This window comes from Chamaea fasciata, unplaced genomic scaffold (genome assembly GCF_029207755.1).
Source record: "Chamaea fasciata isolate MVZ Bird 193981 ecotype frontalis unplaced genomic scaffold, bChaFas1.0.hap1 SCAF_9, whole genome shotgun sequence".
Classification (NCBI taxonomy): domain Eukaryota; kingdom Metazoa; phylum Chordata; class Aves; order Passeriformes; family Sylviidae; genus Chamaea; species Chamaea fasciata.
The window spans coordinates 32,645,188-32,671,936 of record NW_027094094.1 but is presented as its reverse complement, the minus strand read 5'-3'; the positions used below and the strand labels follow the sequence as shown (position 1 = coordinate 32,671,936).

The 26,749-nt window shown below is 52.3% G+C and overlaps 3 protein-coding genes across 17 annotated transcripts; 1 reads left to right on the top strand and 2 right to left on the bottom strand.

Annotated features, from left to right (window-relative positions):
- The first annotated feature begins 1,558 nt into the window (after nucleotides 1-1,558).
- Nucleotides 1,559-11,274, top strand: LOC136294283 (autotransporter adhesin BpaC-like). The gene is made up of 3 exons (XM_066191919.1): nucleotides 1,559-1,749; nucleotides 1,892-2,898; nucleotides 10,874-11,274. The coding sequence occupies exons 1-3, from the start codon at nucleotides 1,559-1,561 to the stop codon at nucleotides 11,272-11,274; spliced, it is 1,599 nt and encodes a 532-aa protein (XP_066048016.1).
- On the bottom strand, nucleotides 6,118-23,709 carry LOC136294204 (early activation antigen CD69-like). 13 transcript variants are annotated; one of them, XM_066191773.1, is made up of 8 exons: nucleotides 22,019-23,709; nucleotides 15,692-15,804; nucleotides 14,474-14,689; nucleotides 13,999-14,094; nucleotides 13,715-13,896; nucleotides 13,414-13,514; nucleotides 11,184-13,323; nucleotides 6,118-10,317 (listed from the first exon to the last, which is right to left on the bottom strand). In XM_066191773.1, the coding sequence occupies exons 2-7, from the start codon at nucleotides 15,798-15,800 to the stop codon at nucleotides 13,209-13,211; spliced, it is 819 nt and encodes a 272-aa protein (XP_066047870.1). In that variant the 5' UTR covers nucleotides 15,801-15,804; nucleotides 22,019-23,709; the 3' UTR covers nucleotides 6,118-10,317; nucleotides 11,184-13,208. The 13 variants fall into 13 exon arrangements, with proteins under 13 accessions (XP_066047870.1, XP_066047859.1, XP_066047861.1 ...); XM_066191762.1 differs by lacking the exon at nucleotides 22,019-23,709 and having other exon boundaries at nucleotides 11,184-11,534; nucleotides 12,851-13,323; nucleotides 15,692-17,741; XM_066191764.1 differs by lacking the exon at nucleotides 22,019-23,709 and having other exon boundaries at nucleotides 11,184-12,780; nucleotides 12,910-13,323; nucleotides 15,692-17,741.
- On the bottom strand, nucleotides 22,345-26,749 carry LOC136294205 (C-type lectin domain family 2 member B-like). Of its 3 annotated transcripts, none has more exons than XR_010722339.1 (6): nucleotides 25,279-25,821; nucleotides 24,804-24,902; nucleotides 24,550-24,701; nucleotides 24,249-24,349; nucleotides 23,745-24,158; nucleotides 22,345-22,369 (listed from the first exon to the last, which is right to left on the bottom strand). XR_010722339.1 is itself a non-coding variant. In XM_066191776.1 (6 exons), the coding sequence occupies exons 2-6, from the start codon at nucleotides 25,601-25,603 to the stop codon at nucleotides 24,044-24,046; spliced, it is 792 nt and encodes a 263-aa protein (XP_066047873.1). In that variant the 5' UTR covers nucleotides 25,604-25,671; nucleotides 26,544-26,749; the 3' UTR covers nucleotides 23,720-24,043. The 3 variants fall into 3 exon arrangements, 2 of the variants coding, with proteins under 2 accessions (XP_066047873.1, XP_066047872.1); XM_066191776.1 differs by lacking the exon at nucleotides 22,345-22,369 and adding an exon at nucleotides 26,544-26,749 and having other exon boundaries at nucleotides 23,720-24,158; nucleotides 25,279-25,671; XM_066191775.1 differs by lacking the exon at nucleotides 22,345-22,369 and having other exon boundaries at nucleotides 23,720-24,158.

Genomic DNA, 26,749 nt, shown 5'->3' with positions numbered 1-26,749 from the left:
CATGTAGAAAAGTAAAGCAGGAGAAAGTTCTTTGTCCAAAAGAAATTTTTGAATTATTTGAGTCTTTCCAGTTCATTATTACTCAATTCTGTTTAGAATTCAAGTTGGTATCACCTGGTTCAGGTGTTACAGTTCATCTTTAGGTTCTTACACCGGTCTTTTGATCTTGTTGGCATTGATTGAAAACCTGCAGCTTTAGTTGTCACTCATACTGCAGCTTCACTGGGATACCTGAAAAAGCATCTTCTTGTTGTGGGGTGAAAGAAGTGTTCTTATTTTTGCAGTTGTGAAGATATATCCCTTTAACATTCATGTCTCCTTACTTCATAAACAACGGTTTCACAATTCAAACGTCACCTCTTAGGGTGTTACTTTCAGGTTCCAACCTGGGTTGCACCTGGACTCCCAACACACATTTCACTCATGGCATTTGAGCATCAATTTTGTTTTAAAAAATTATTTTTTTCCCCAAAAAAGAAAAATTCTAATCTCCCTCATAATTCCTTCTTCTTCTCCCTCACCACGTTCTTAATCTCCCGATTCCTTCCTATCAAACACCAGAATTATCACAACTCTTTTGACTCCAATCTCCTGTTCCATCAAAACTATCCACCCACCCCCCCATCGTCGAGGTCACTCGTCCCCCTGCCCCCAGTATCCTACAGCCACCTCCTCAGGCAATTTCAATGCCTCCAAGACCTCCAAAATTAGACCCTCATGTATTAATCCTTTTCCCCTTGAATTGAGCAACCCCTTTTCTTTCCCCCCAAAAATGTGTACTATTCCCAAAAACATACACACAATCAATATACATTTTACACACATCCTAATATTTTTTCTTATCATACTTTGAAACAAATTATCAACATATATTCCCTCTCCTTCAAGGAGGATTCCACTTTGCCAAATTTTTCACTGTCCTTCTGGTACAACTTCTGTTCTTAACCATACTTCTAGAACTTTACCCAACACATTAAGACCCAGTTCTGTAATTAATAAAATGTTACCCGTCCACCTTTTGGTATTTTTGCTAATTACTACATCTTTTATTATAGGAACTTCAAACTTTTTGTTCTCTGCTGTCACTATCTCTAAAATTTCTTTACTCACTTCACACCCTGTTGGGTTTTTCATGATACATGTTTTTTCTGCCTTTAGAACAACTAAAACTTGGAATACTTCTTTAGGACCCACCTTTAAAGTCACCAAAGGTTTTATATGATATTTATCTCTTGAAAAATAAACTCTTCATTCTTTCTTTGGATAGAACTGTGCTGGAATTCTACTTTGTCTTTCTTCTTCGTCTCTACAGCTCGAATCAAGATAGTTTCTTACTCTGACTAGACTCCTGGTAAAAATGGGTATTTATGAAAGAGATTAGCATAGAAATGACAGCAGAATCAGCTTCCTGGATCAGTTCTTCCCAGGAAAGGAGGGGCAGGTGGAAGTTAGTGTGTAGGTTTGACTCTCTGGAGGGGAAGAAGCGGAGTTTGGGGCCCGTACTCTCTCAGGGTCAGAGCAGGGGTCGTCCGGTGGAAATCAGGCTTCCACATGGCCCATGGTGGCCACACTTAACACAGTCACCGGGGCACAGACGGCCGGAGCGGCTACGGAGGAAGCGGTCGGGAGTGGGGTGGTTGGAGCAAACGGGACCCGCGGCACGGCCGGCGTGGTGACCGCAGACCACGCGGCAAGTGGGGCCCCGGGCGTGGCCGACGGAGCGGCCGCGGGCCAGGCGGCGGAGCCTGGGTCAGACCGAGCCCCCGGTGGGGCCGGGACCGGCACAGGGCCGGGACCCGCTCAGCGGCTGGGACGAGCGGGAGCGCGGGCGGCGGTGCGGCCGTGGAGACCGGCCACGGTGCGGCTGCGGGCGGTGTTTGTGTGGCGGCAGCAGCAGCGGCGGCGCGGGGGACGGGCAGCCCGATGGAGACACAAGCGGGAGCCCTGGCGCCGCCTGGAGCGGGGCGGGCGGCACGGCGGGCACAGACAGCGGCACGGCGGGCACAGACAGCGGCACGGCGGCACAAACAGCTGCACGGCGGCACAAACAGCGGCACGGCGGGCACAGACAGCTGCACGACAGGCACAAACAGCTGCACGGCGGCACAAACAGCGGCACGGCGGGCACAGACAGCGGCACGGCGGGCACAGACAGCGGCACGGCGGGCACAGACAGCTGCACGGCGGCACAAACAGCTGCACGACAGGCACAAACAGCTGCACGGCGGCACAAACAGCTGTACGGCGGCACAAACAGCTGCACGGCCGGCACAAACAGCTGCACGGCCGGCACAAACAGCTGCACGGCGGCCACAAACAGCGGCACGGCGGGCACAAACAGCTGCACGGCGGCACAAACAGCTGCACGACGGGCACAAACAGCTGCAAGGCGGCCACAAACAGCTGCACGGCGGGCACAGACAGCGGCACGGCCGGCACAAACAGCCGCAAGGCGGCACAAACAGCTGCACGGCGGCACAAACAGCCGCAAGGCGGCCACAAACAGCCGCACGACAGGCACAAACAGCCGCAAGGCGGCACAAACAGCTGCACGGCGGCACAAACAGCTGCACGGCCGGCACAAACAGCGGCACGGCCGGCACAAACAGCTGCACGGCGGGCACAAACAGCTGCACGGCCGGCACAAACAGCTGCACGGCGGCACAAACAGCTGCACGGCGGCACAAACAGCGGCACGGCCGGCACAAACAGCGGCACGACGGGCACAAACAGCTGCACGGCGGCACAAACAGCTGCACGACGGGCACAAACAGCTGCAAGGCGGCCACAAACAGCTGCACGGCGGGCACAGACAGCGGCACGGCCGGCACAAACAGCCGCAAGGCGGCACAAACAGCTGCACGGCCGGCAGAGGGAACAGCGCAGGCTGCAGGGGCTGTGCGCGGTCTGCGGACAGCACCTCAAAGAGATTCCAGCCCCCCTCTCTCTTCTCCCCTACCCGCTCTGTCCTTGGTGTCTCTGCCATTCCAAACTTCTCTTCAAACAACGTTTCTGAGTTCATTACTGCATTTAAGGCCTGGCTAATCCAAACTTCTCGGTGCACATCTATTAACTCTTTCCTAATCTTCTCTTTCTGTGAGTTTGATTCCTCAGAATTCCACTTTGGCTCGTAGTTTATTTCTCCAGTCCACTCTCTCTGCCATCCAGACATCCTTTACCCATCTTTTTATAATACTTTAATAATTCACTTTAACACAAATAAACTCTACAACAAGCACACTTTCTCTCACTCACACACACTTCCACTCACAAAAAGACAGTACCAAGAGAATGGTACCTTTTCCTCTAGTTTTCAGGTGGTTTTGGTTTTCAAACCCTCAATTCAGTAGCTTTTTAAACCCAGATTTCTTGGATAATTTTTCTTTATTTTTCATTTGTCACTGGTCTCTGTCTCCTACTTTCCCTAACAACCTGAACACTACTTTCCCCCTTCTCCCAAGGCACAGAAAATTCTTTCTCTCAACAATACAATCAATAAGCCTTTCTCACTCTTCCCCATTCACAACCAGACAACACAAGGAAATGGTACGCTTCTCTTTTTAATATTTACCTATAGGCATTTGGCCAACCCCCCCGATGCTCTCAGATTATCACATCTTTAAGCCTGTAGTGTTTCTCAACCTGGCGGCTTTTTACAGCCCAGGTGCCTTGAGCCTTACACCTCTGAGCCTTTTTGTGTTTTTTCTTCAATCTGGCAAAAAAATCCCCCAAAAACATATGTAGGGGACCCCTTTCCTTCCTTTTTTTTTTTTTCTTTTTTTTTTTTTTTAATCCCATTTTTCAATGGATTGTACTGAGAAACTGTTAGCCCTCATCCTTAAAAAGAGGCTCCAACCCTTTTCCCCTGGGACCACATCCCAGCCACCCGCGGGGGGGGGGTGGGGAGGGGTGTTTCTCTCACTCCTTTAATCTTCCTCTTTGTCTTTTTCCTGGCCGTTTTTCTCACGAAAGAATGAAACCGCAGTGCTCAAGACTCGCATTCACTTCACCAATCTGGGGATACCCAGCCAGTGTCTCATTCACACTTCTTGCAAACCCCCCATACCGGCTCCCCGAAAAAATATTCACAATCCTTCTTTTGTTTTTCTGGATCTTCATGCACAAGATTTTATGGAGTAAAAAATACCGCAGATTTAGGGAGCTTTTTTCACCTTTGCTTTATTGTCTCCTTCCTTGTCTCTTTGGGTGTTTGACCTGCAATCTCTAATTCACACCAGGAAAAACAGAGCAAGGCTGCTAAAATCAAGCAGGGGGTCCCTCCTGCTCTGGGTCCCCCGGGATTTCAGAGACAAGGTGTATCCTGGCAAAGAGCCCCAAATTGTGAAAAACAAGGGTCACTTTCTTAGAAGAATTTATAAGTTTTATTTAAAAAAAAAAATAGACAATTAGGAGATGTTGCGTGCTCCTCTCAGGTCTCCGAAGCCCTGGCTAGGTTTAGAGTGGAGCTCCAAGGCAAGAGAGGGGAGCTGCCAAGGCACAGAGAGTGACTAGGGCAGGACCTTTGGGGTTCGCAGCCCCAAGCCAAATGAAGCAAGTCGTGACTGAGACCGGATAAAGGAGTAGGGGGAGGCTCTCGATGTGAGGTTCCAACCACGAGTTTATTGCACCGGAGCGGTTCAGGGCGAGAGAACACCGATCACAGGGGACAGGTGTTTTTCAAACAGAGGTGGAACATGGGGTGGTACAACATGGGAACCAATAACAGCTCAGTGGGGGGGGGGGGATCACAAGGGATGGTCTATAAGGTTGCAACCAATGAGGGGATATAAAGGGGAGGGTACAAAGTTGATGAACCAACAAAGTGTCAAGGAATGTGGAATCTTCTTGGACAAGGGGAAGGGGTAAGCACTGACTGGTGAGGGGCTGGAACAACCAGGGATTGACATCGAGGGATCTAGAAGAAGGGGCAGGATCAACTTGATGGATGGAGAAGGGGAGGGCGCATCTTTAGAGCCAGACAAATTGCATGGGGGGTCTGGGAAAGACAGGTACAAACCATTGGAAAAAAAAAACATGCACCACAAAAAGGAGACAGAAGGCAAAAGTTTCCAGCTGGGGTGCCTCACCAGAAAGCACTCTTTCAAATCCTTTAAGGGTTAACCTTTTACATATGTATTTTTCAAACATTCCTTTGAGCTCAGATGTTCCCTTGGCTTTTGGCCTCCTCCCAACTTGTCCTATTTCACTAAATAACCATTTTATTACTCTTTGTAAATAAAGTTCTTGTTGGCACCTTTTAGTCCTTCTATGTCTTATTCTTCTCATACCAGGAGATCAATAAATTCCTTCTTGTAGCTTTTGGTTCACTGCTATCATGATCTAGTCAATTCAGGAGTGTAGGAAGATCCACTCCCCTTATCTTCTGGTGAGGGTGGGATTCAGTTTGGTCAACTGGTTTGACTCGTTTTAAATGTTACAAAAAAGTTTTTAATACTCAAAAAGAAAATACACATTTGTCACATTTCTAAGACAGTTAATAAAAAAAATACAGCAGAACTTTCTACATTATACATATAGCATTCATGTTAATATTTGCAAAAGCCCAGTTTTATAATATGCATTTATAACACCCATGAAGAAGAGAACAGTGTGGAGAAGGTGTATTTTTGGGATCTGGCATATGTCTAATTCCCTTGCTCTGATTTCTTTGATAATAAATTCAAATAATTTCCCCAGTCCAGACCCATTATGCCCATTACAAGTGAGATCTCTCGCTGCCTTTTTTGAGACCCTCGAGCCTTTCCTGATGTGTTCTGTTGCCTGCCCAGGGAGAGGAGCAGAGGGACAGAGTGGTTTTGCTGACACCGGGCACCTGTCCAGGCCCAGCCCACCCCAAGAATCCCTGCCAGAATTCACTGTTGAGACCCCCAGAAGCAGCTTCCCCGGGGCTGCAATTCTTCACCAGCTTCTCCAGCCTTTTTTCTTAGAGTGTTTTTTTTAGGACAGAATCACCCTCTCCTCGCCTCCCCTCCCCTCGCCTCCCCTCCCCTCCCCTCCCCTCCCCTCCCCTCGCCTCCCCTCCCCTCCCCTCCCCTCCCCTCCCCTCCCCTCCCCTCCCCTCCCCTCCCCTCCCCTCCCCTCCCCTCCCCTCCCCTCCCCAGCAGAGCTCAGGGGCGGCTCCAGCACAGGTGGGACTCGTGCCTGGTTGTGCCCCAGCTCGGGGCTCGCTGTGGGCAAAGGGGCCCAGTGGGTCGGGGGGGGCTGGCGAGTTCCTTGTGCCAGGGTCCCCCATTTCCCCCCTGCCCTGAGACTGCCAGTTCCTAATCCAGCACAGAGTGCTCCTGTCCAAGCCGTGGGCTGCCAGCTTTTCCAGGAGTGTGCTGTGGGAGACACTGTCAAAGGCCTCGCTCAAGTCGAAACAGACAACATCCCCAGCCTGTCCTGCGTCCACCAGGTGGGTCACCTGGTCATCAAAGGAGACCAGCTTGGTCAAAGACGACCTACCCCCCCTAAACCCGTGCTGGCTGGGTCTGACACCCTGGCCATGCTGTAAGTGCTGAGTGATGGCACTCAGTATAAACTGCTCCATTACTGCTTACCAGGTACTGAGGTCAGGCTAACTGGCCTATAATTACCAGGATCCTCCTTCCCACCCTTTTTGTGAATGGGTGTCACACTGGCCAGCTTCCAGTCATCTGAAACCTCACCACTCAGCCGGAAATGTTGGGAAATGATCGAGAGCGGCTTTGCAAGCTCCTCTGCCAGCTCCTTCATCACCCTGGGATGGATCCCATCTGTGCCCAGACATTTTGAACATCCAAGCAGCTCAGCAGTTCTCTGACTGCCTCCTCCTGGATCACAGGGGGACCATTCTGCTCCCTGACACCATCTACCAGCCCAGGAGGACAGATGTCCTGAGGACAAGCCGTGTTCCCACTAAAGACTGAGGCAAAGAAGGGGTAAGCACCTCTGCCTTTTCCTCATCTGTAGTTACTAGGTTCCCTCCCTCATCCAAAAGAGTACAAAAGCTGGTCTGACCCTTTCTTTTACCATTATTGTATTTGTAAAAACATTTCTTATTATCCTGTACCAAAGTTGCCAAAATAAGTCCAAACTCAGCTTTGGCCTCCCTTATTTTTTTCCTACATACCTGAGCAACCCCCTTCAATACTTCTTGAGAAATCTGACCCACCTTCCAAAGATGATATGTATTCCTTTTATTCCTAAATTCCTTCAAAACCTCGTTGCCCATCCAGGCTGGACGTTTGCCTCGTTGACTCATCTTTCGGCACACAGGGACAGTCTGTTCCTGTGCCCTCAGGATCTCTGGTTTGAAGCATGCCCACCTGTCCTGGACTCCTTTGTTTTCAAGGGCTGCTTCCCAAGGAACTCTCTGAAGAAGTCTCCTAAGTAGGCCAAAGTCTGCCCTGGAGAAGTTCAATGTAAAGGTCTTTTGATGTTCCTGCAGATATCACCAAATATCGAGAACACTATCATTTCATGATCACTCTGCCCCAGGAGGCCTCCAACCAGCACATCTCCCACCAGCCCATCTCTATTTACAAACAAGTCTAACACAGCCCCTGCCCTGGCAGGCTCACTCACCAGCTGTGCCTCACCCGCCTCAAAAACACGCCCGGAATGCCGTGGGCTCCCAGCGGCTCCAGGAGTTCCAAGGGGGGAAAAGGGGTCCAAGGGAGAGGAGGCAGGTGGTGCCAGTGGGTGAAATGTCTTTGCTGCGAGCTGGCAGGGAGAGGAGGAGGGAGAAAGTGATGCAGAATAAAGGGGAGAGAAAGAGGGACAAGGCTGGAGCGGTGGAAGGTGGCGGGGATGGCCATAGGGCAGGCGGGCATTTTGCTTTCCAGCTCTGTGGGAGTAAACAAAAGAACTGTCAAATCCATCAAGGAAAAGAGAGGAGAAATAGCAGGAGGTGGATATCGCCGACAATTTGGATTCATTGATCTGCCTGAACTGCAAAGGCTCCGTGGGTGGGGAGGGCCGCAGCAGACTTGTCATGAAAAACCTGCCCTAAGAACAAGGACCGCACATTGAAGAACCTGGAGAAGAACCTCAGCCCTCGGGGAAGTTGCTTCTGGGGGACTCTCCTACCGCGGGCCGCGGCCCTCCCCTCTTTCCCCCGGCAGTACACGGCACTCCCGTCTCCCCGCTGCAGAACGCGGGGAGCTCCAGCACAGGTGGGACCCGCGGTGGGTCGTGCCCCAGCTCGGGGCTCGCTGCGGGCGGAGGGGGCCGCGCTGAGGGGCAGGGGGCGGTTCTGGCGAGTTCCCTGTGCCGGGTTCCCCCGTGTCCCCCCGGCGCCGAGATGGCGGAGGGAGCGGCTGCCCGCGCTCTCCTCCTTGCCCGGATCCCTGCGGACGAGCCGGGGCCGCAGCAGCCATGGCTCATCCCGGTCGCTGTCGCTGGGACAGAGGTGGCTGCTCCGTGCCCAGGACAGTTCCGCAGCGGGGCCAGGGGTTCCGGCGCTTCGTCGTCTCCTGGGTCACAACAATCGGCGCCGCACGGGTTCTCCATCGCTGCTGTCTTCATAGCTTTTAATGTTGTAGAAACCTTTTCTTTGTTTTGGTTTTCTACTCCTGACTTATCTACATGACATCCTAGAGATCAGGTCAATATATTTTATTCTTTCTTGTGGCTTCATCTTGTTGTTTCACGCTTCCCTGATAACTAGTAGTTAACAAGTTCTCCAATTCTCCTCCGGTGCTCTGGTTTGTGAAACAGTTACCTTATCACTTAGAAAGGTCAGTCAGCACATGTGTGAAACAACTCAATGGCTTTATACAGTTTTCTCATTTACATAGAAGTCTTCTAACATTTTATATTTTGCTAAGGCCGATAGTACAATACATTTATCACACTATTATTTGTATAAGCCATAAGGTCTATACGTCAACATATTAATCACACTACTATTTCTATGGGCTATACAGTGCATATTTCAAATGAGAAATTAGGTTACATTAGTAACCAGCTAAAAGGAGTTATAAATTGCGCTATACTTAAAATAAATAACAAAATGTAAAAACTGATACACAAATGCGAAAGCCAATATTATAGGGTCATTTTTAATATGGTGATAGGTCCCTATTTTAGTGAGGTAGGTGGTTGTCGCTATTTCAGACACATAAAAGAAGAGGCAGGCAGTAGAAAGGCAGGAAAGCTCTATTTTCATTTTCTGACTCCATCTTATATACACTTTGATCAGAAGGCAAAAGACTGGCTACACAGATTGCCACCTCTTTGACCTCGTTGGTGAACATCACCATCAATCTTATTTCTCCTCCCAGAGGAGAAATACGTAAACAAAATAGATAAGCTCTAAAAATATACATAGTTTACATGAAGTTGCATGAGAATCTCAGAAGTCAAGAAAACTTTAGGCGACAGGTGGTAAAAAGGTCCCAGTTCAGTGGCTGCTCTCACAAGCACAGGCTCGCCCACAGCAGAAGCAGCAGCTCTGGGCTGGGTTATGGCGGTGGCAGCAAAATCCCTTCCCCAAGCAGCAGCTCCGACAGTCCTCCTCTGAAGCTGAGAGAGAGAGAGCCAGCAGCTCTCACTGACCATCCTTCACAGTCAGGTGCCTGATGCCAAAAGTGGGATTCCTCCTCAGCACATGTCAGCTGTTCTTCTTCCTCTTCCAAGGACAGTCCAAAAGTCTCTGCTTCAGGTGAGTTTGTGATGATGTCCAAGAGCCCAAAGCAATCTGGATTTCCTAATCGAGCTTCTTATGTAATGAGGGCAGTCCACTGACTCCAGGTAGCATCAGTGGCAGGATGGATTGCAGAGACTTTTCCTTTGAACACCCAGCCCGGCGTTGGCAGTGGGGATGAGCAGGCACTGAGGCGACCCTGAGAGTAAGTGTAAGGCACAGGGGGCAGCTGAGAAAGGACAGCCCTATGCTGAGTATGGATGGTTCCCTCCCTAGAGGCCAAAGGTGTGGCCCTGCACTCAGGAATCTTCTGAGGATCCTTCCAAGTATGTTGCCGGTTGTTGATGTGCCCTGGGGACCCAGGGGCTCCCTCACACTCTCATCACTGGTGCACAATCCACTCTCCACATCTTCACTCACGGCACGCTCACAAGCGGCATCCCCCTGCTCATGACAAGCAGCTTCTTGCGCCCCAGGCAAGCATGTAACCCCGGCTGCTGATCCCTCCGGGAGATACAGGAGCTCCTTTACAACTCCATGAACACAGCAGAATTCACTCTCCTCCATCCCACAGCCGGCATCTCTCTGCCTGGAAGAAACAGCCCCTTGTTCCTGAGACATCAGGAGTGCTGAAAAAGCCTTTTGGAGATCGGCCTCGGGAACAGCTTCACACCCGCGCTGATGGCCCGCTGAAAGAAGGGACATGGGGAGAGGTCACTGCTGGTCCCGGCCCTGCGGGACACCGAGGCTCAGCGAGGCGCTGCCAGCTCAGTCCCGCCCTGTCCCCGCTCCGCCGACGCTGCGGCAGCACCTGCGGAGACAAGCGCAGCCTCCGGGAGCTCTCCGGTGCCCGCAGCCCCGGCCCCTGTGGCTCTGCAGCCGCTGCAGCCCAGCTCCGTGCCGGGACACGCGGGGACAACGCCTGCGAGCTGCCGGAGGCAGCGGGGACAGGACAGCTGCGCCTCGGAGCCCGCCTGCCCAGGGGGAAGCAAGAAGCAGCGGCCCCGGGCTGCTCACGGTTGTCCCCCGCATTCCCCGTTGCCCCGGTGGCTTGGAGCCCGGGGACACCGAGCGCGGGCACGGCCGCTTTGGCTCCCTGCCTGGGAAGTGCAAGCGGCTCCTGGCACAGAAGGCAGCGCCAAGAAGCCTCGGCCCCGGAGCGGGCAGGATGCGGCGCTTTGTGCCCGCACTGCGCGCCTGCAGCGCTTTGGGCTCTGAGGCACGTTCAGCTCCCTCCCGTGCCAGCCCCGAGCCGGGCACGGACACCTCCCGCCCGAGCAGCGGCGCCGAGCCCGGGGCCGCACGGCCGGCAAGTGTCCCGGGCACGGAGCAGCCACCTCTGTCCCAGCGACAGCGACCGGGATGAGCCATGGCTGCTGCGGCCCCGGCTCGTCCGCAGGGATCCGGGCAAGGAGGAGAGCGCGGGCAGCCGCTCCCTCCGCCATCTCGGCGCCGGGGGGAACCGGGGGAACCCGGCACAAGGATCTCGCCAGAATTCCCACTCCTCACTGGGACCCCCTCCGCCCGAGGGGCCACAACCGACCGCGGGTATCACCTGTGCTGGAGCTTCGTCGGGGGTCCACCGGCACCTCTCCGGTCCGGACCTGAGTGACCCGAAAGTGCCGCTGGGCCAGGAACCGATGTAGGGCGGAGCGGCTTTGGCCGTTTTGGCCAATCAGGCGCGGGACGCGGCGAGGGGCGGGATTGGCCGGTGACGCAAAGTGACTCGTCGGGAAACCCTCATTAGCCGCTCCCCTCCGAGCTCCGGTTCTTCACCGGCTTCTCCCGCATTTTGGAGCAAATTTTCCGGGACCGGAGCCTCCGCGGCCCTCACCCGCCACGAGGCCTTTGCAGTCCAGGCAGATCAAATGAATTCCAAATGTCGGTGTTATAAATGACTCAATACCTGGGCGGGAATGAGTAAATAAAATTTAATTGGAAGCCATTAAAAATTACAAAGCAAACGGGGAGCAGCACTGGGCGCTTGATACGACTCCTTCTGCCCACCAGAGGCTTAGCTCACAAACTGGCGCCATCGCTTTTTATACCCTGAGATTGTATCAGGCTCATTAATATTCAAAGCAGTCCTTATATGTCCTTCTGGCCCTTACCACAGTAGCTTTGTCCATATAGGTATATTTATTTTCTCCCAAAGGCCTGTGAATCTGCCCTTCCCTGCCTTTCATTAGGGAAGCCCTTCTCGTCTCATGATTGGTGGTGCGATGTTACTTTGCCAAGCCCCCAGCAAGAAGATTCCCGCCACTCCCTGCCGCCGCTTACAAGGGGCAAATCGACTCTCACTCTCACATGTCTCCACGGCCCTGTCAGCCAGAGCTGCCAGGAAGCAACCACGAAAGGGGAGGAGAGTATTGAAGGGAGAACAGGAAAGCGTTCAAAACTATAATGTAACAACAACAGTACATGTCAAAAGAAATGTAAACCACCACAAAACCTCTCCCCACCATACTCAGCAACTCTTCCTCAATTGCATGAGACAATCACCACACCTTATTCATAACATCGGCGATATCCACCTCCTGCTATTTCTCCCCACTTTTCCTTGATGGATTTGACAAAGAGAGCTGGAAAGCAAAATGCCCGCCTGCCCCATGGCCATCCCCACCGCCTTCCACTGATCCTGCCTTGACCCTCTTTCTCTCCCCTTTATTCTGCACCACTTTCTCCCTCCTCCTCTCCCTGCCAGCTCGCAGCAAAGACATTTCACCCACTGGCACCACCTGCCTGCTCTCCCTCGGCCCCATTTTGCCCACTTGGAACTCCTGGAGCCACCTGCCCGCAGAGCCGGACCCGCCGTGGGGGAAAGACTCGAGGGTCTCAGTAAAGGCAGCGAGAAATCGCTCACCCATCATAGGCATAACAGGCCCTGACTGGGGAAATTAACAGAATTTATCATCGAACAAATCAGAGCGAGGGAATGAGAAGTATGCCAGAACCTAAAGATGCACCTTCCCCACACTGCTCACTGTTTCCTGGCCTTCACTTTATCCCTGACTCCCGCTGTCCCTCCTCCCACCACAGTGGCACAGAGGGATGGGGGTTACACCCACGCTACATCACTGCATCTCCCTTAGGGAGACAAAACAATTTCCTGCTCCGGCCTGGAATCCCCGCCACAGAAGGACAGTCAGATCCTTTGCAACAGACAAAAAGACAGACAGATCACTCTTCACAGTCAGGTGCCTGACACCCAAAGCAACAAACCTCCTTGGCACGTGTCAGCTTCTCTTCTTCCTCTTTCAAGGACAGTCCAAAAGTCTCACCTTCAGGCCAGTTCCTGATGATTGCCAAGAGCCCACAGTGATTTGGATTTCCCAATCGAGCTTGTCCTGTAATGAGGGCAATCCACTCACTCCAGGGAGCATCAGTGGCAAGATGGATTGCAGAGACTTTTCCTCTCAACACCCAGCCCAGTGCTGGCAGTGGGGAGGAACAGGCACTGAGGCGACCCAAAGAGTAAGTGCAAGGCACAGGGGGCAGCTGAGGAAGGACAGCCCTGTGCCGGGCTAAGAGGTGAAGCTGGGACTGCCCAGTGTGGAGAAGGTTCTTTCTCCAGCCCCTGTTACAGGGGAGCTTGGGCCTTGCTGCACAGATACGGCTGGTTATTTGAGCAGCTCTGGCTCTCGAATTTATTGTCAGCCAGGTACACACACTCGGAATCGCCAAGGACAGGAACCCTGCAAGGAACAGCAGAGCCAGCGCTGGCTCCCAGGGGAACACCTTGTGCCCCTGTCCCCCCGTGCCCTGCCCGGCTCCCCGGCACTCACCAGGAGCTGAAGTTGCTGCCGTCCCCCCACTGCAGGCGCTGGCCTCGCCTGCGCAGCCCGAGCCAGTAATCGCCGTTCCCGCGGAGGCGGAAGAGCAAATCCTGCCCGGGAGAGAGGAGTGGGAGCTGCCCCGGCCCCTCGGGGGGACACGTGCCCGGGGCTCCCCCCGCACGCCGGGGCTCCTTCCCTGCCAGGCCCCGGGACAGGGCTGCACCCCCAGCCCTGCCAGCACCCAGCCCGGCCCAGGAGCACCCCCAGGCTCCCCTCAGCCACCCCACACCGCCCGCAGCCCCTCACTCACCATGGCCTCCTCATCCTTGACAATGGCCAGGGAGGCCCCGAGCTCGGAGCACCGTTCCTCACCCTGCTCCCAGGTGCCCTGATCCCTTGACAAGTAGTAGCAGACCTCATTGTGACCAACCCAGCCAGAGGGACAGCCCAGAACACACTGGGCAGTGGCAGGTGGAACTGGAAGCTGTGGTGCTGGAGGGGGAAGAGGAGAAGCTCTGAGGATTCCCCTGTGCAGGGAGCAGGGAGCCCGCTCTGCCCCGAGGGGCTGGGCCCAGGCTGCTGCCCCTCCCTTACCTGACTGCACAGCCAAGGCCACCGCCAAAGCCAGCACCAGCAACACCAGCACGATCAGCACCAAGGTGACCACGGGATGGGACCTGAACCACTTGCCTGCAGCAGGAAAGAGCTGCTGGCTGCCAGAACCAGAGCCGGCCCTCCAATCTGCTCCCCCAATGCCCAGGGAGCACAGGAGGGAGCCCGCAGCCACTCTGCCCCTCACTCAGCTGGCAGCCAGGGAGCCAAGAGCCTGCGACACAGGCAGGGACACAGGGCTGGGGACAGCCAGGGACACAGGGGTGGGGACAGGCTGCAGCAGGAGAACTGCAGAGCCTTGGGGGCAGCTGGGGCTGTTGGTTCCAGCCACTCATGGGGCCGAGGAGAGCACGAGGCCTCTTCCACACATCGGGAAACAGCCACACACCTGCCAGCCCTGTTCTTGGCAGGTGACACTATCCCCTCTCTCAAGGCTACAGGGTTGGCCTGCACTCACATGGTAATCTTCTGAGTATATTCCCTGTTGCTGATTCGTCCTCCTGGGGCTGATTTAAAAGCTCTTGAACATGGCAGATTTCTCTCTCCTCCATCTGACAACCAGCATCTGTCTGACTGTAATAGACAGCACCTTCCTCCTGAGACATTAGGAGTGGTGAAGACGCCTTTCGGAGATCGGCCTCGAGAACAGCTTCACACCCGCGCTGACGGCACACTGAAAGAAGGGACATGAGGAGAGGTCACTGCTGGTCCCGGCCCTGCGGGACACCGAGGCTCAGCGAGGCGCTGCCAGCTCAGTCCCGCCCTGTCCCCGCTCCGCCGACGCTGCGGCAGCACCTGCGGAGACAAGCGCAGCCTCCGGGAGCTCTCCGGTGCCCGCAGCCCCGGCCCCTGTGGCTCTGCAGCCGCTGCAGCCCAGCTCCGTGCCGGGACACGCGGGGACAACGCCTGCGAGCTGCCGGAGGCAGCGGGGACAGGACAGCTGCGCCTCGGAGCCCGCCTGCCCAGGGGGAAGAAAGAAGCAGCGGCCCCGGGCTGCTCACGGTTGTCCCCCGCATTCCCCGTTGCCCCGGCGGCTTGGAGCCCGGGGACACCGAGCGCGGGCACGGCCGCTTTGGCTCCCTGCCTGGTGTTGTAAGTGTATATTATGTAGTTGGCTTTTTGCATAACTATTATAATTGTACTGTATTATGTTTTTATTAATAAGAATTTAGAAGGGTAATGAATGTGTATTTTTTCTGATTATACGAAAGGGGTAAGATTTTTTTGAACGCTTAATCCACTATGCCGGAAGCTATGGGAAGGGGGTCACCTTGTGACCCTTTTAAGAAAAAAACTGTAAACTTTCTGTTTTCTTATCCAACTGAAAAGAACCAGAAAACCTCGAAAGAAGATTTATAATCATGTTACCAGACTATGTGGAGGCACCCACAAAATAAATCTACTAGATAAGATTATTAGGAATACTTAAAACAGATCAAAAAGGAATGTTTGATTACCATCTATTGAATATTCAACACGGCGCTCCTTAAAGATACAAGTCCTAAAGAATGAGGGGGGCGACGGGCAAACCTGGTGCCAAGTCCCCCCTCGGCCAAGAAGCTTAGTTTATTCTGTCTCCTACTTTGTCTATTTTTTTATTTCTATTAAACTTATAAAATTCCGAAAGAGATTGGAACTTGTTTTTCACAATTTGGGGGCTCTTGCCAGGATATACCTCGTCTCTGAAACCCCGGGAGACCCAGAGCGAGGAAGATACCCCCGCCTCTTGACTTTTGGCGACCTCGCTTTGTTCGTCTTTGTGGGAATTGGAGATCGCAGGTCATACACCTGAAGAGACAAGAAAGGAGACAGAAAAAAAAAACAACAAAAAAAAGCAAGTAAGGAAAAAGGGAAAGGCTCTCTAAAACTGCAGTATTTTTTTGCCCCATAAAAACCTCGTGCACGAAGAACCTAAGAAAGCAAAAGGATTGTAAGTATTTCTTAGGGGAGCGGGTTAAAGGGGGTCTGTGTGGTGCGTAAATGAGACGCTGGCTGGGTCCCCCAGACTGGTGAAACGAGTGTGGTAGCTTCTTAAGCTGCGGTTCCATTCTCCCACGAGGGAGGTGGCCAGCACGGAGGCGAAGCGAAAGATGAAAAAGGAGAGAAAGTGACCCCCGAGCGGCTGGGCCCGGGTCCCAGAGGAAAACGGGTTGTAAAAAACCCCAGGTGGCTAAGACGGTCCCAGGGTTGGATCCCTCAGAAAGAGAGACGATAGTTTTCCTATACAATCCACTGAAAAAACAGGATAAAAAGAAGTGGGGGGGGGACCCCCAAATATTGCCGGATTGAAGGTTACTTAACCTAAGAGCATTTGGATAGTGGCCAAATATATGAATCTTTTTTGCCAAATTGAGGAAAAAACACAAAAGGCTAGGGGTGTAAGATTCAAGACACCTGAGCTTTAGAAAGCTGCCAGGTTGAGAAACACTAGAGGCTTAAAAAGTGTGATAATCCAAGAGCATCTGGAGGTTAGTTAAATGCCTATAGGTAAATATTAAATAATAAAAGAGGGTACCATTTTCTTGTATTGTTTACTTGTGTTGTCCAGTTGTGAATGGGGAAGAGTGAGAAAATAAATCAATAAAGAATTGTGTAAATGGGTGAATGAATGTATATGTAAAATAGACTGTTGATTTAAACTTTTCTTTCGGAGGAAGAAAGTGCATACTATTGTACTGTTGAGATAAAGAGTTTTCTGTGCCTTGGGACAACAAGGAAAGTGGTGTTCAGGCTGTAAGTAAAAAAACAAAAACAAACAAACAAAAAACCAACCAAACAAAAAACCAACCAGAGACCAAAGGATAAATAGATATCGTCTTGAAAATGGGACAGAAAACAAGTAAAAATCAAAGTTCAGGAAGAAAAGGGAAAAAAGAGTTGCCAGCAGAAATACCCCAAAATAGCCCTTTGGGGGTTTTATTAGCAAATTGGGATATGGATCCTAGTACAAGAAAAAAAGACAAAGTAAAGATGATTCAATACTGTATAATAAAATGCACAAAAAGCGAAATAAAATCTGACCACGTTTATTGGCCTAGATAAGGTTCTTTTGAAGGGTGGATTTGTCAGGCTTTAAACATATTTGTAAATTCAAAAGAACCGTTTAATCCGGAGGAAAAAAAAAAAATATGCTGCCTGTTGAAGAGGAGACATGGACCCTATGGAGATAAGAATTTTTAAAACATCAGAAACTCCCAAGACAGAGCAAGAAGAGGAAAAAAAAGGAAAAAAGGCTTAGATGTCCTAAAAATATTGCCTCCCCTGCCAGCCGGGCCGCATTCCCCGCCTCTGCCGGCCGCCCCCGTACGCGGCCATCCCGCCCGGCCCGGCCCGGTACCGGCGGCTGCCCCGCGCACGCTGCTCCCACACCGCTGGCTGCACAGCCGCTCACGGCTGCCACGCCTGTGTCTGCTCCGGCCCAGGCCGCACGGCCGGGGCCCGCTCCGTTAGACATGTCGGGACACATGCCAGCCCCAAATACAGCAGCATAGCCCGCAGCAGCTCCGCCAGAAACCCCGCCCGTCCCAGCCACGGCCGCTTCAGCCACCCTTCCCCCGCCCGCATTCCCCGGGGCTGCTCCGGCTGTCTCGGCTCCAGCAGCTCTGCCCTTGATGGCTCCGGCTGTGCCGAGCGCACCCAGAAGAGACCACGTTCAAAACATTCATGCCCCGATTTAGTTTCCGCCAGAAAACCCCGTCCTGCCGGCGGTTCCGGCCGCAGCCCCCGCCAACCCCCTCCCCTTCCTGCAGGACTCAGCCCCGGGGTGGACCCCTGCCCCAGCCCTCCCTCTCTGCCAGTCCCCGCGAGTCCTGCCTCGGCCGCTGCTGGCCAAGAGGCGTCTCCTGTTAGAGGGGAAACTCCATACCAACACAAAGATAAAAAACTGGAAAGCTGGGATAAAATAATTAATTTATTCCCATTACGAGAAGTTCCTATGGGAGGGGGGAGCACAGAGGTTGTAAATGACCCTTTGACTTCTTCAGAAGTCAGAAATTTTAAAAAGGAACTTAAAGGGTTGTTGGAGGATCCTGTAGGTGTTTCAGAACAACTAAACCTTTTCTTAGGGCCGGATTTTTTTACTTAGGCTGAGTTATAATCAATTATGAAGATTATTTTTTCCCAAGGAGAAAGGCAAATGATTAGAGCTGCTAGAATAAGAATTTAGGAAAAGAAAAACCCGCAAAGAGAACCGAAAGACCAAAAAATGCCAATAGAACCTCCAAATTGGAATCATAATGATAAGACAAGACGGAGATCTATGAATGATTATCGTAATTTGATAATCAAAGGAATAAAGGAGGCTGTACCACGAAGGCAGAATGCCAAAAAAGCCTTTGAAGGACAGCAGAAAAAAGAAGAAACACCAACAAAATGGCTAGAAAGACTCAAAAGAAATATGAAACAATATTCAAAAATAGATCCTGAGACACCTGCTGGACAGGCTTTATTAAGAGTTAATTTTGTTACTCATGCCTGGCCAGATATTAGAAAAAAGCTGAAAAAAATGGAAGACTGGCACGAAGAAACATTAAATAATTTATTAAAAGAGGCCCAAAAAGTTTATGTTAAAAGGGATGAAGAAAAAGCAAAAACAGAAGCAAAAGTTATGATAGCCATGATGCGAGAAAGTAATTTCCAAAAACAATCAAAGCCCCCCAGTACCACTCCTAAATATTCAAGTCTTAAAGAGAAGGAAAAAAAATACAACCGAGCCCCAGTATTAGCAAAATCCCAGGAGCAATTTTATTTAAGCATTAAATAAAATGTAAATGTTAAATTGTAGAAAATTGGTATTGTAATTCACAAAAGTAACGCTCTTATTGTATAAAGTGCCGAGTGACAAATCTATTCCCCATCCCAGTAGAACTAAAAATAGCTGAAGTAGTAACTTTGCTTTGAGTATGGGAATTACTAGTGCCTGTTGAGTAGGAAAATACCTGAAGAACAATAGCAAATTACAGTTAAGAAGAGTCAAAGACAATTTGCCTAAAAATTAATAAAAAAGAAGTGACAAGGAAATAGAAGGCAAGACTGAGTTGGCCACTGTACTTGCCACCAAGATCATATACTCCTGCTGTGGGCTGCAACCCCATAAGCATAAAAAGTGGAGGTATAAGCCCTACCAGACCTCTGTTATTCCTTTCTCTGTCACTCATTCTTGGCCTTTTCCCTTATAGGATAACAGCAAAGTCATACCACAGATGCTATCGAAAGTTGTATATGGAAAGACACCGAAGTTCCTTTCTTATTACACATACCCACATCAACAGTCACTGTTATAACCCATCCAAACTAAATAATTGTATACATAATGGGAAAAAATATTAGATTGCAAAAAATTTGAGAACCAGTAGTGACAAGTTGAAAAGTAAGTGCCCAAAAAGAAAAAAAAAAATGTTTCACATACGCTGTTGGGAGCACCGCCCAAAATTTAGTAAAAGAACTAGTGAGCAAAAAGACAAAGCTAGCACAGCAATCAAACCCTGTACCAATTTCACTTCAAGATTTGTATACAAAATTGGACCAGCAACTAAAAAAAAAATAGATATCTCAAGACTGAGGAAAAAACTGTTTGTGAAATTGGGAGAAAAAATAAGTAAGGAACTTAACATAACCAACTGCTAAATCTGTGGAGAAGCTCTGATGTCAGAAGAATAGCCATAGAAAAGCAGTAGCTTAGGCCCAGTTAAGCTCCTTAAGTGAAACCAGACAAATATAAAAAGGGAAAACTGACCGAAAGAGTGGATATTAAGCTCAACAGTAATAGGGGAAGAATGTCTCTGGCGCACTGGAAAAAACTTTCTAATGAAGTAGAAAACACTCCCTGCAAAAAATATAAGGTAAGCAATGGAACCTTTACTTGGTGGATCCCAAAGAAACCAACTTAGTATTAGACTCAAAAGAAAATGAAAAAGGGAAATTGTAAATATAATAACGAAGTTAGACTTTTTCAATGTAATGATACAAAAAAAAAAAATCCTTATGTTAAGATCCCAGAAATATCCAAATTTTGGAAGAATATAAATTTTTAAAAAATCATTATTCAAAAGCACCAGATAGCTTATTTTGGAAATGTGGAAAGAGAGCATACCCAAAACTCCCCTCTAAGTGGAAAAAAAGTTGCACTTTAAGAATTATACAACCAGAATTCTTTCTTACCAAAGCCAAAAAGAGATCAATTAAAAATACCAGTTTATAAAAACTTAAAAAGAAATAAGAGAGAGGTGATTGGAGGATTCCAAAAATAGGGGAATGATGAATAGCCCCCTAAACGCATATTGGAAACATACAGGCCAGCCACCTGGGCACAAAATGAGAGTTGGGGATATCGGACCCCAATTTATATGCTGAACCGCATCATAAGACTCCAAGCTGCTGCAGAAATAATAACAAACAAAACTAGTCAGACGTTAGAGTTAATATCAAGTCAACAACGCCAAACAAGAGCAGCAGTATATCAAAATAAGTTGGCTTTAGATTATTTACTAGCTGAAGAAGGAAGTATTTGTGAAAAATTTAATACATCAAATTGTTGTTTGAAAATAGATGACAACAAAGATGCTGTTTTAGATATAGTCAATGATATCAAAAAAATAGCCCATGTACCGGTCCAAAAGTAAGAATCAATGCTAAAAAGCAGTTGGTGGGATAACTTACTAAGAATGGAATGGTAGAAAAAACTAAGATTTTTTTCTCTTATGTGCTACTGCTAGACTGATATTTCTTCCTTGTTTAATCCCTTGTTTTATTCGGCTAATCACAAATGTAGTTCAAGGCATGCAAGTAGTAACAATGCCTACAGACCCAAAATTGACTACATCCGAAACAGCACAAAAGATGATAGTGTTAAAGAAACAAAACAATATGAAAGACCCCACTGAAGCAGCAAGACGGATCTGTGAAAAAAATGAACGAATAATAGAGGCCAGAAAACAAAAAAAAATGGCTCAAGCCAAATGAGGTATAAAAAAAGGAAAGGGAGGATTGCTATAAGTGTATATTATGTAGTTGGCTTTTCGCATAACTATTATAATTGTACTGTATTATGTTTTTATTAATAAGAATTTAGAAGAGTAATGAATGTGTATTTTTTTTTAATTACACCAAAGGGGTAAGATTTTTTTGTAACGCTTAATCCACTAAGCCTGAAGCTATGGGAAGGGGGTCACCTTGTGACCCTTTTAAGAAAAAAAACTGTAAACTTTCTGTTTTCTTATCCAACTGAAAAGAACCAGAAAACGTCGAAAGAAGATTTATAATCATGTTACCAGACTATGTGGAGACACCCACAAAATAAATCTACTAGATAAGACTATTAGGAATACTTAAAACAGATCAAAAAGGAATGTTTGATTACCATCTACTGAATATTCAATACGGTGCTCCTTAAAGATACAAGTCCTAAAAGATGAGTGGGCCCTGAGCAAACCTGGTGCCAAGTCCCCCCTCAGCCGAAAAGCTTAGTTTATTCTGTCTCCTACTTTGTCTATTTTTTATTTCTATTAAACTGGTAAAATTACGAAAGAGAATGGAACTTGTTTTTCACACTGGGAAGTGCAAGCGGCTCCTGGCACAGAAGGCAGCGCCAAGAAGCCTCGGCCCCGGAGCGGGCAGGATGCGGCGCTTTGTGCCCGCACTGGGCGCCTGCAGCGCTTTGGGCTCTGAGGCACGTTCAGCTCCCTCCCGTGCCAGCCCCGAGCCGGGCACGGACACCTCCCGCCCGAGCAGCGGCGCCGAGCCCGGGGCCGCACGGCCGGCAAGTGTCCCGGGCACGGAGCGGCCACCTCTGTCCCAGCGACAGCGACCGGGATGAGCCATGGCTGCTGCGGCCCCGGCTCGTCCGCAGGGATCCGGGCAAGGAGGAGAGCGCGGGCAGCCGCTCCCTCCGCCATCTCGGCGCCGGGGGGACACGGGGGAACCCGGCACAAGGATCTCGCCAGAATTCCCACTCCTCACTGGGACCCCCTCCGCCCGAGGGGCCACAACCGACCGCGGGTATCACCTGTGCTGGAGCTTCGTCAGGTGTCCACCGGCACCTCTCCGGTCCGGACCTGAGTGACCCGAAAGTGCCGCTGGGCCTGGAACCGATGTAGGGCGGAGCGGCTTTGGCCGTTTTGGCCAATCAGGCGCGGGACGCGGCGAGGGGCGGGATTGGCCGGTGACGCAAAGTGACTCGTCGGGAAATCCTCATTAGCCGCTCCCCTCCGAGCTCCGGTTCTTCACCGGCTTCTCCCGCATTTTGGAGCAAATTTTCCGGGACCGGAGCCTCCGCGGCCCTCACCCGCCACGAGGCCTTTGCAGTCCAGGCAGATCAAATGAATTCCAAATGTCGGTGTTATAAATGACTCAATACCTGGGCGGGAATGAGTAAATAAAATTTAATTGGAAGCCATTAAAAATTACAAAGCAAACGGGGAGCAGCACTGGGCGCTTGATACGACTCCTTCTGCCCACCAGAGGCTTAGCTCACAAACTGGCGCCATCGCTTTTTATACCCTGAGATTGTATCAGGCTCATTAATATTCAAAGCAGTCCTTATATGTCCTTCTGGCCCTTACCACAGTAGCTTTGTCCATATAGGTATATTTATTTTCTCCCAAAGGCCTGTGAATCTGCCCTTCCCTGCCTTTCATTAGGGAAGCCCTTCTCGTCTCATGATTGGTGGTGCGATGTTACTTTGCCAAGCCCCCAGCAAGAAGTTTCCCGCCACTCCCTGCCGCCGCTTACAAGGGGCAAATCGACTCTCACTCTCACATGTCTCCACGGCCCTGTCAGCCAGAGCTGCCAGGAAGCAACCACGAAAGGGGAGGAGAGTACTGAAGGGAGAACAGGAAAGCGTTCAAAACTATACTGTAACAACAAAAGTACATGTCAAAAGAAATGTAAACCACCACAAAACCTCTCCCCACCATACTCAGCAACTCTTCCTCAATTGCATGAGACAATCACCACACCTTATTCATAACATCGGCGATATCCACCTCCTGCTATTTCTCCCCACTTTTCCTTGATGGATTTGACAAAGACAGCTGGAAAGCAAAATGCCCGCCTGCCCCATGGCCATCTCCACCGCCTTCCACTGATCCTGCCTTGACCCTCTTTCTCTCCCCTTTATTCTGCACCACTTTCTCCCTCCTCCTCTCCCTGCCAGCTCGCAGCAAAGACATTTCACCCACTGGCACCACCTGCCTGCTCTCCCTCGGCCCCATTTTGCCCACTTGGAACTCCTGGAGCCGCCTGCCCGTGGAGCCGGACCCGCCGTGGGGGAAAGGCTCGAGGGTCTCAGTAAAGGCAGCGAGAAATCGCTCACCCATCATAGGCATAACAGGCCCTGACTGGGGAAATTAACAGAATTTATCATCGAACAAATCAGAGTGAGGGAATGAGAAGTATGCCAGAATCTAAAGATGCACCTTCCCCACACTGCTCACTGTTTCCTGGCCTTCACTTTATCCCTGACTCCCGCTGTCCCTCCTCCCACCACAGTGGCACAGAGGGATGGGGGTTACACCCACGCTACATCACTGCATCTCCCTTAGGGAGACAAAACAATTTCCTGCTCCGGCCTGGAATCCCCACCACAGAAGGACAGCCAGATCCTTTGCAACAGACAAAAAGACAGACAGATCACTCTTCACAGTCAGGTGCCTGACACCCAAAGCGACAAACCTCCTTGGCACGTGTCAGCTTCTCTTCTTCCTCTTTCAAGGACAGTCCAAAAGTCTCACCTTCAGGCCAGTTCCTGATGATTGCCAAGAGCCCACAGTGATTTGGATTTCCCAATCGAGCTTGTCCTGTAATGAGGGCAATCCACTCACTCCAGGGAGCATCAGTGGCAAGATGGATTGCAGAGACTTTTCCTCTCAACACCCAGCCCAGTGCTGGCAGTGGGGAGGAACAGGCACTGAGGCGACCCAAAGAGTAAGTGCAAGGCACAGGGGGCAGCTGAGGAAGGACAGCCCTGTGCCGGGCTAAGAGGTGAAGCTGGGACTGCCCAGCGTGGAGAAGGTTCTTTCTTCAGCCCCTGTCACAGGGGAGCTTGGGCCTTGCTGCACAGATACAGCCACTCATATGAGATGCTCTGGCTCTCGAATTTATTGTCAGCCAGGTACACACACTCGGAATCGCGAAGGACAGGAACCCTGCAAGGAGAAGCAGAGTCAGCGCTGGCTCCCAGGGGAACACCTTGTGCCCCTGTCCCCCCGTGCCCTGCCCGGCTCCCCGGCACTCACCAGGAGCTGAAGTTGCTGCCGTCCCCCCACTGCAGGCGCTGGCCTCGCCTGCGCAGCCCGAGCCAGTAATCGCCGTTCCCGCCGAGGCGGAAGAGCAAATCCTGCCCGGGAGAGAGGAGTGGGAGCTGCCCCGGCCCCTCGGGGGGACACGTGCCCGGGGCTCCCCCCGCACGCCGGGGCTCCTTCCCTGCCAGGCCCCGGGACAGGGCTGCACCCCCAGCCCTGCCAGCACCCAGCCCGGCCCAGGAGCACCCCCAGGCTCCCCTCAGCCACCCCACACCGCCCGCAGCCCCTCACTCACCATGGCCTCCTCATCCTTGACAATGGCCAGGGAGGCCCCGAGCTCGGAGCACCGTTCCTCACCCTGCTCCCAGGTGCCGGAATCCCTTAACAAGCAGTAGCAGACCTCATTGTACCCAACCCAGCCAGAGGGACAGCACTGCTCCCGTGATGCTGGAGGGGGAAGAGGAGAAGCTCTGAGGATTCCCCTGTGCAGGGAGCAGGGAGCCCGCTCTGCCCCGAGGGGCTGGGCCCAGGCTGCTGCCCCTCCCTTACCTGACTGCACAGCCAAGGCCACCGCCAAAGCCAGCACCAGCAACACCAGCACGATCAGCAGCACCAAGGTGACCACGGGATGGGACCTGAACCACTTGCCTGCAGCAGGAAAGAGCTGCTGGCTGCCAGAACCAGAGCCGGCCCTCCAATCTGCTCCCCCAATGCCCAGGGAGCACAGGAGGGAGCCCTCAGCCACTCTGCCCCTCACTCAGCTGGCAGCCAGGGAGCCAAGAGCCTGCGACACAGGCAGGGACACAGGGCTGGGGACAGCCAGGGACACGGGGTGGGGACAGGCTGCAGCAGGAGAACTGCACAGCCTTGGGGGCAGCTGGGGCTGTTTCCAGCCACTGATAGGGCTGAGCAGAGCATGAGGCCTCTTCCATACATCGGGAAACAGCCACACATCTGCCGGCCCTGTCTTTGGGAGGTGACACTGTCCCCTCCCTCAAGGCCACAGGGTTGGCCCTGCACTTACCCAGGAATCTTCTGAGGATCCTTCTCTGCCCATTGCTGGTTGCTGATGTCCCCTGGGGACCCAGGGGCTCCCTCTCACTCCCATCACTGGTGCACAATCCACTCTCCACATCTTCACTCCCTGCATGCTCACAAGCGGCACCCCCCTGCTCATGACAAGTGGCTTCTTGTGCCCCAGGCAAGTGTGTAACCGCGGCTGCTGGTCCCTCCGGGAGATGCAGGAGTTTCTTCACAGCTCCCTCAAGGGAGCAGTGTTCACTCTCCTCCAGCTCACAGGCAGCAGCATCTCTCTGCCTGGAAGAAACAGCCCCTTGTTCCCGAGACATCAGGAGTGCTGAAAAAGCCTTTCCGAGATCAGCCTCAGGAAGAGCTTCACACCCGCGGTGACTGCACACTGAAAGAAGGGACATGGGGAGAGGTCACTGCCGGTCCCGGCCCTGCGGGACACCGAGGCTCAGCGAGGCGCTGCCAGCTCAGTCCCGCCCTGTCCCCGCTCCGCCGACGCTGCGGCAGCACCTGCGGAGACAAGCGCAGCCTCCGGGAGCTCTCCGGTGCCCGCAGCCCCGGCCCCTGTGGCTCTGCAGCCGCTGCAGCCCAGCTCCGTGCCGGGACACGCGGGGACAACGCCTGCGAGCTGCCGGAGGCAGCGGGGACAGGACAGCTGCGCCTCGGAGCCCGCCTGCCCAGGGGGAAGCAAGAAGCAGCGGCCCCGGGCTGCTCACCGTTGTCCCCCGCATTCCCCGTTGCCCCGGCGGCTTGGAGCCCGGGGACACCGAGCGCGGGCACGGCCGCTTTGGCTCCCTGCCTGGGAAGTGCAAGCGGCTCCTGGCACAGAAGGCAGCGCCAAGAAGCCTCGGCCCCGGAGCGGGCAGGATGCGGCGCTTTGTGCCCGCACTGGGCGCCTGCAGCGCTTTGGGCTCTGAGGCACGTTCAGCTCCCTCCCGTGCCAGCCCCGAGCCGGGCACGGACACCTCCCGCCCGAGCAGCGGCGCCGAGCCCGGGGCCGCACGGCCGGCAAGTGTCCCGGGCACGGAGCAGCCACCTCTGTCCCAGCGACAGCGACCGGCATGAGCCATGGCTGCTGCGGCCCCGGCTCGTCCGCAGGGATCCGGGCAAGGAGGAGAGCGCGGGCAGCCGCTCCCTCCGCCATCTCGGCGCCGGGGGGACACGGGGGAACCCGGCACAGGGAACTCGCCAGAACCGCCCCCTGCCCCTCAGCGCGGCCGCCTCCGCCCGCAGCGAGCCCCGAGCTGGGGCACGACCCACCGCAGTTTTGCTGTGCAGGAGCTCCCTGTGTTCCTCGGGGCGGAGATATGATGGCCGCGGCGCGCGGCGGGGGACGACTCCAGGAGCAGCTTCCCCGAGGTCTGCGGTTCTTCTCCAGCTTCTCCGGCGGGGGCGCCTTTTTCTTAGCGCGGGTTTTTCGGGAAAGGATCCGCCGCAGCTCACCCCCCAACCCCCGCGGAATCTCT

Bases quoted from the DNA above. Each gene is read 5' to 3' on its own strand.
- LOC136294204 (XM_066191761.1), bottom strand. From the start codon at position 16,064: ATGGAACCGCAGCTTAAGAAGCTACCACACTCGTTTCACCAGTCTGGG. The intron at 13,515-13,714 runs GTGAGTGAGGGG...TCTCCCGGGCAG, and splicing joins TCAAGGATGAGGAGGCCATG to GATTTGCTCTTCCGCCTCCG. The intron at 13,324-13,413 runs GTGAGTGCCGGG...TGTTCCTTGCAG, and splicing joins GGCAGCAACTTCAGCTCCTG to GGTTCCTGTCCTTGGCGATT.
- LOC136294205 (XM_066191775.1), bottom strand. From the start codon at position 25,687: ATGTCCCTTCTTTCAGTGTGCAGTCACCGCGGGTGTGAAGCTCTTCCT. The intron at 24,350-24,549 runs GTGAGTGAGGGG...TCTCCCGGGCAG, and splicing joins TCAAGGATGAGGAGGCCATG to GATTTGCTCTTCCGCCTCGG. The intron at 24,159-24,248 runs GTGAGTGCCGGG...TTCTCCTTGCAG, and splicing joins GGCAGCAACTTCAGCTCCTG to GGTTCCTGTCCTTCGCGATT.
- LOC136294283 (XM_066191919.1), top strand. From the start codon at position 1,559: ATGGTGGCCACACTTAACACAGTCACCGGGGCACAGACGGCCGGAGCG. The intron at 1,750-1,891 runs GTCAGACCGAGC...GTGTGGCGGCAG, and splicing joins GGCCAGGCGGCGGAGCCTGG to CAGCAGCGGCGGCGCGGGGG. The intron at 2,899-10,873 runs GTGCGCGGTCTG...CTCCCGTGCCAG, and splicing joins CAGCGCAGGCTGCAGGGGCT to CCCCGAGCCGGGCACGGACA.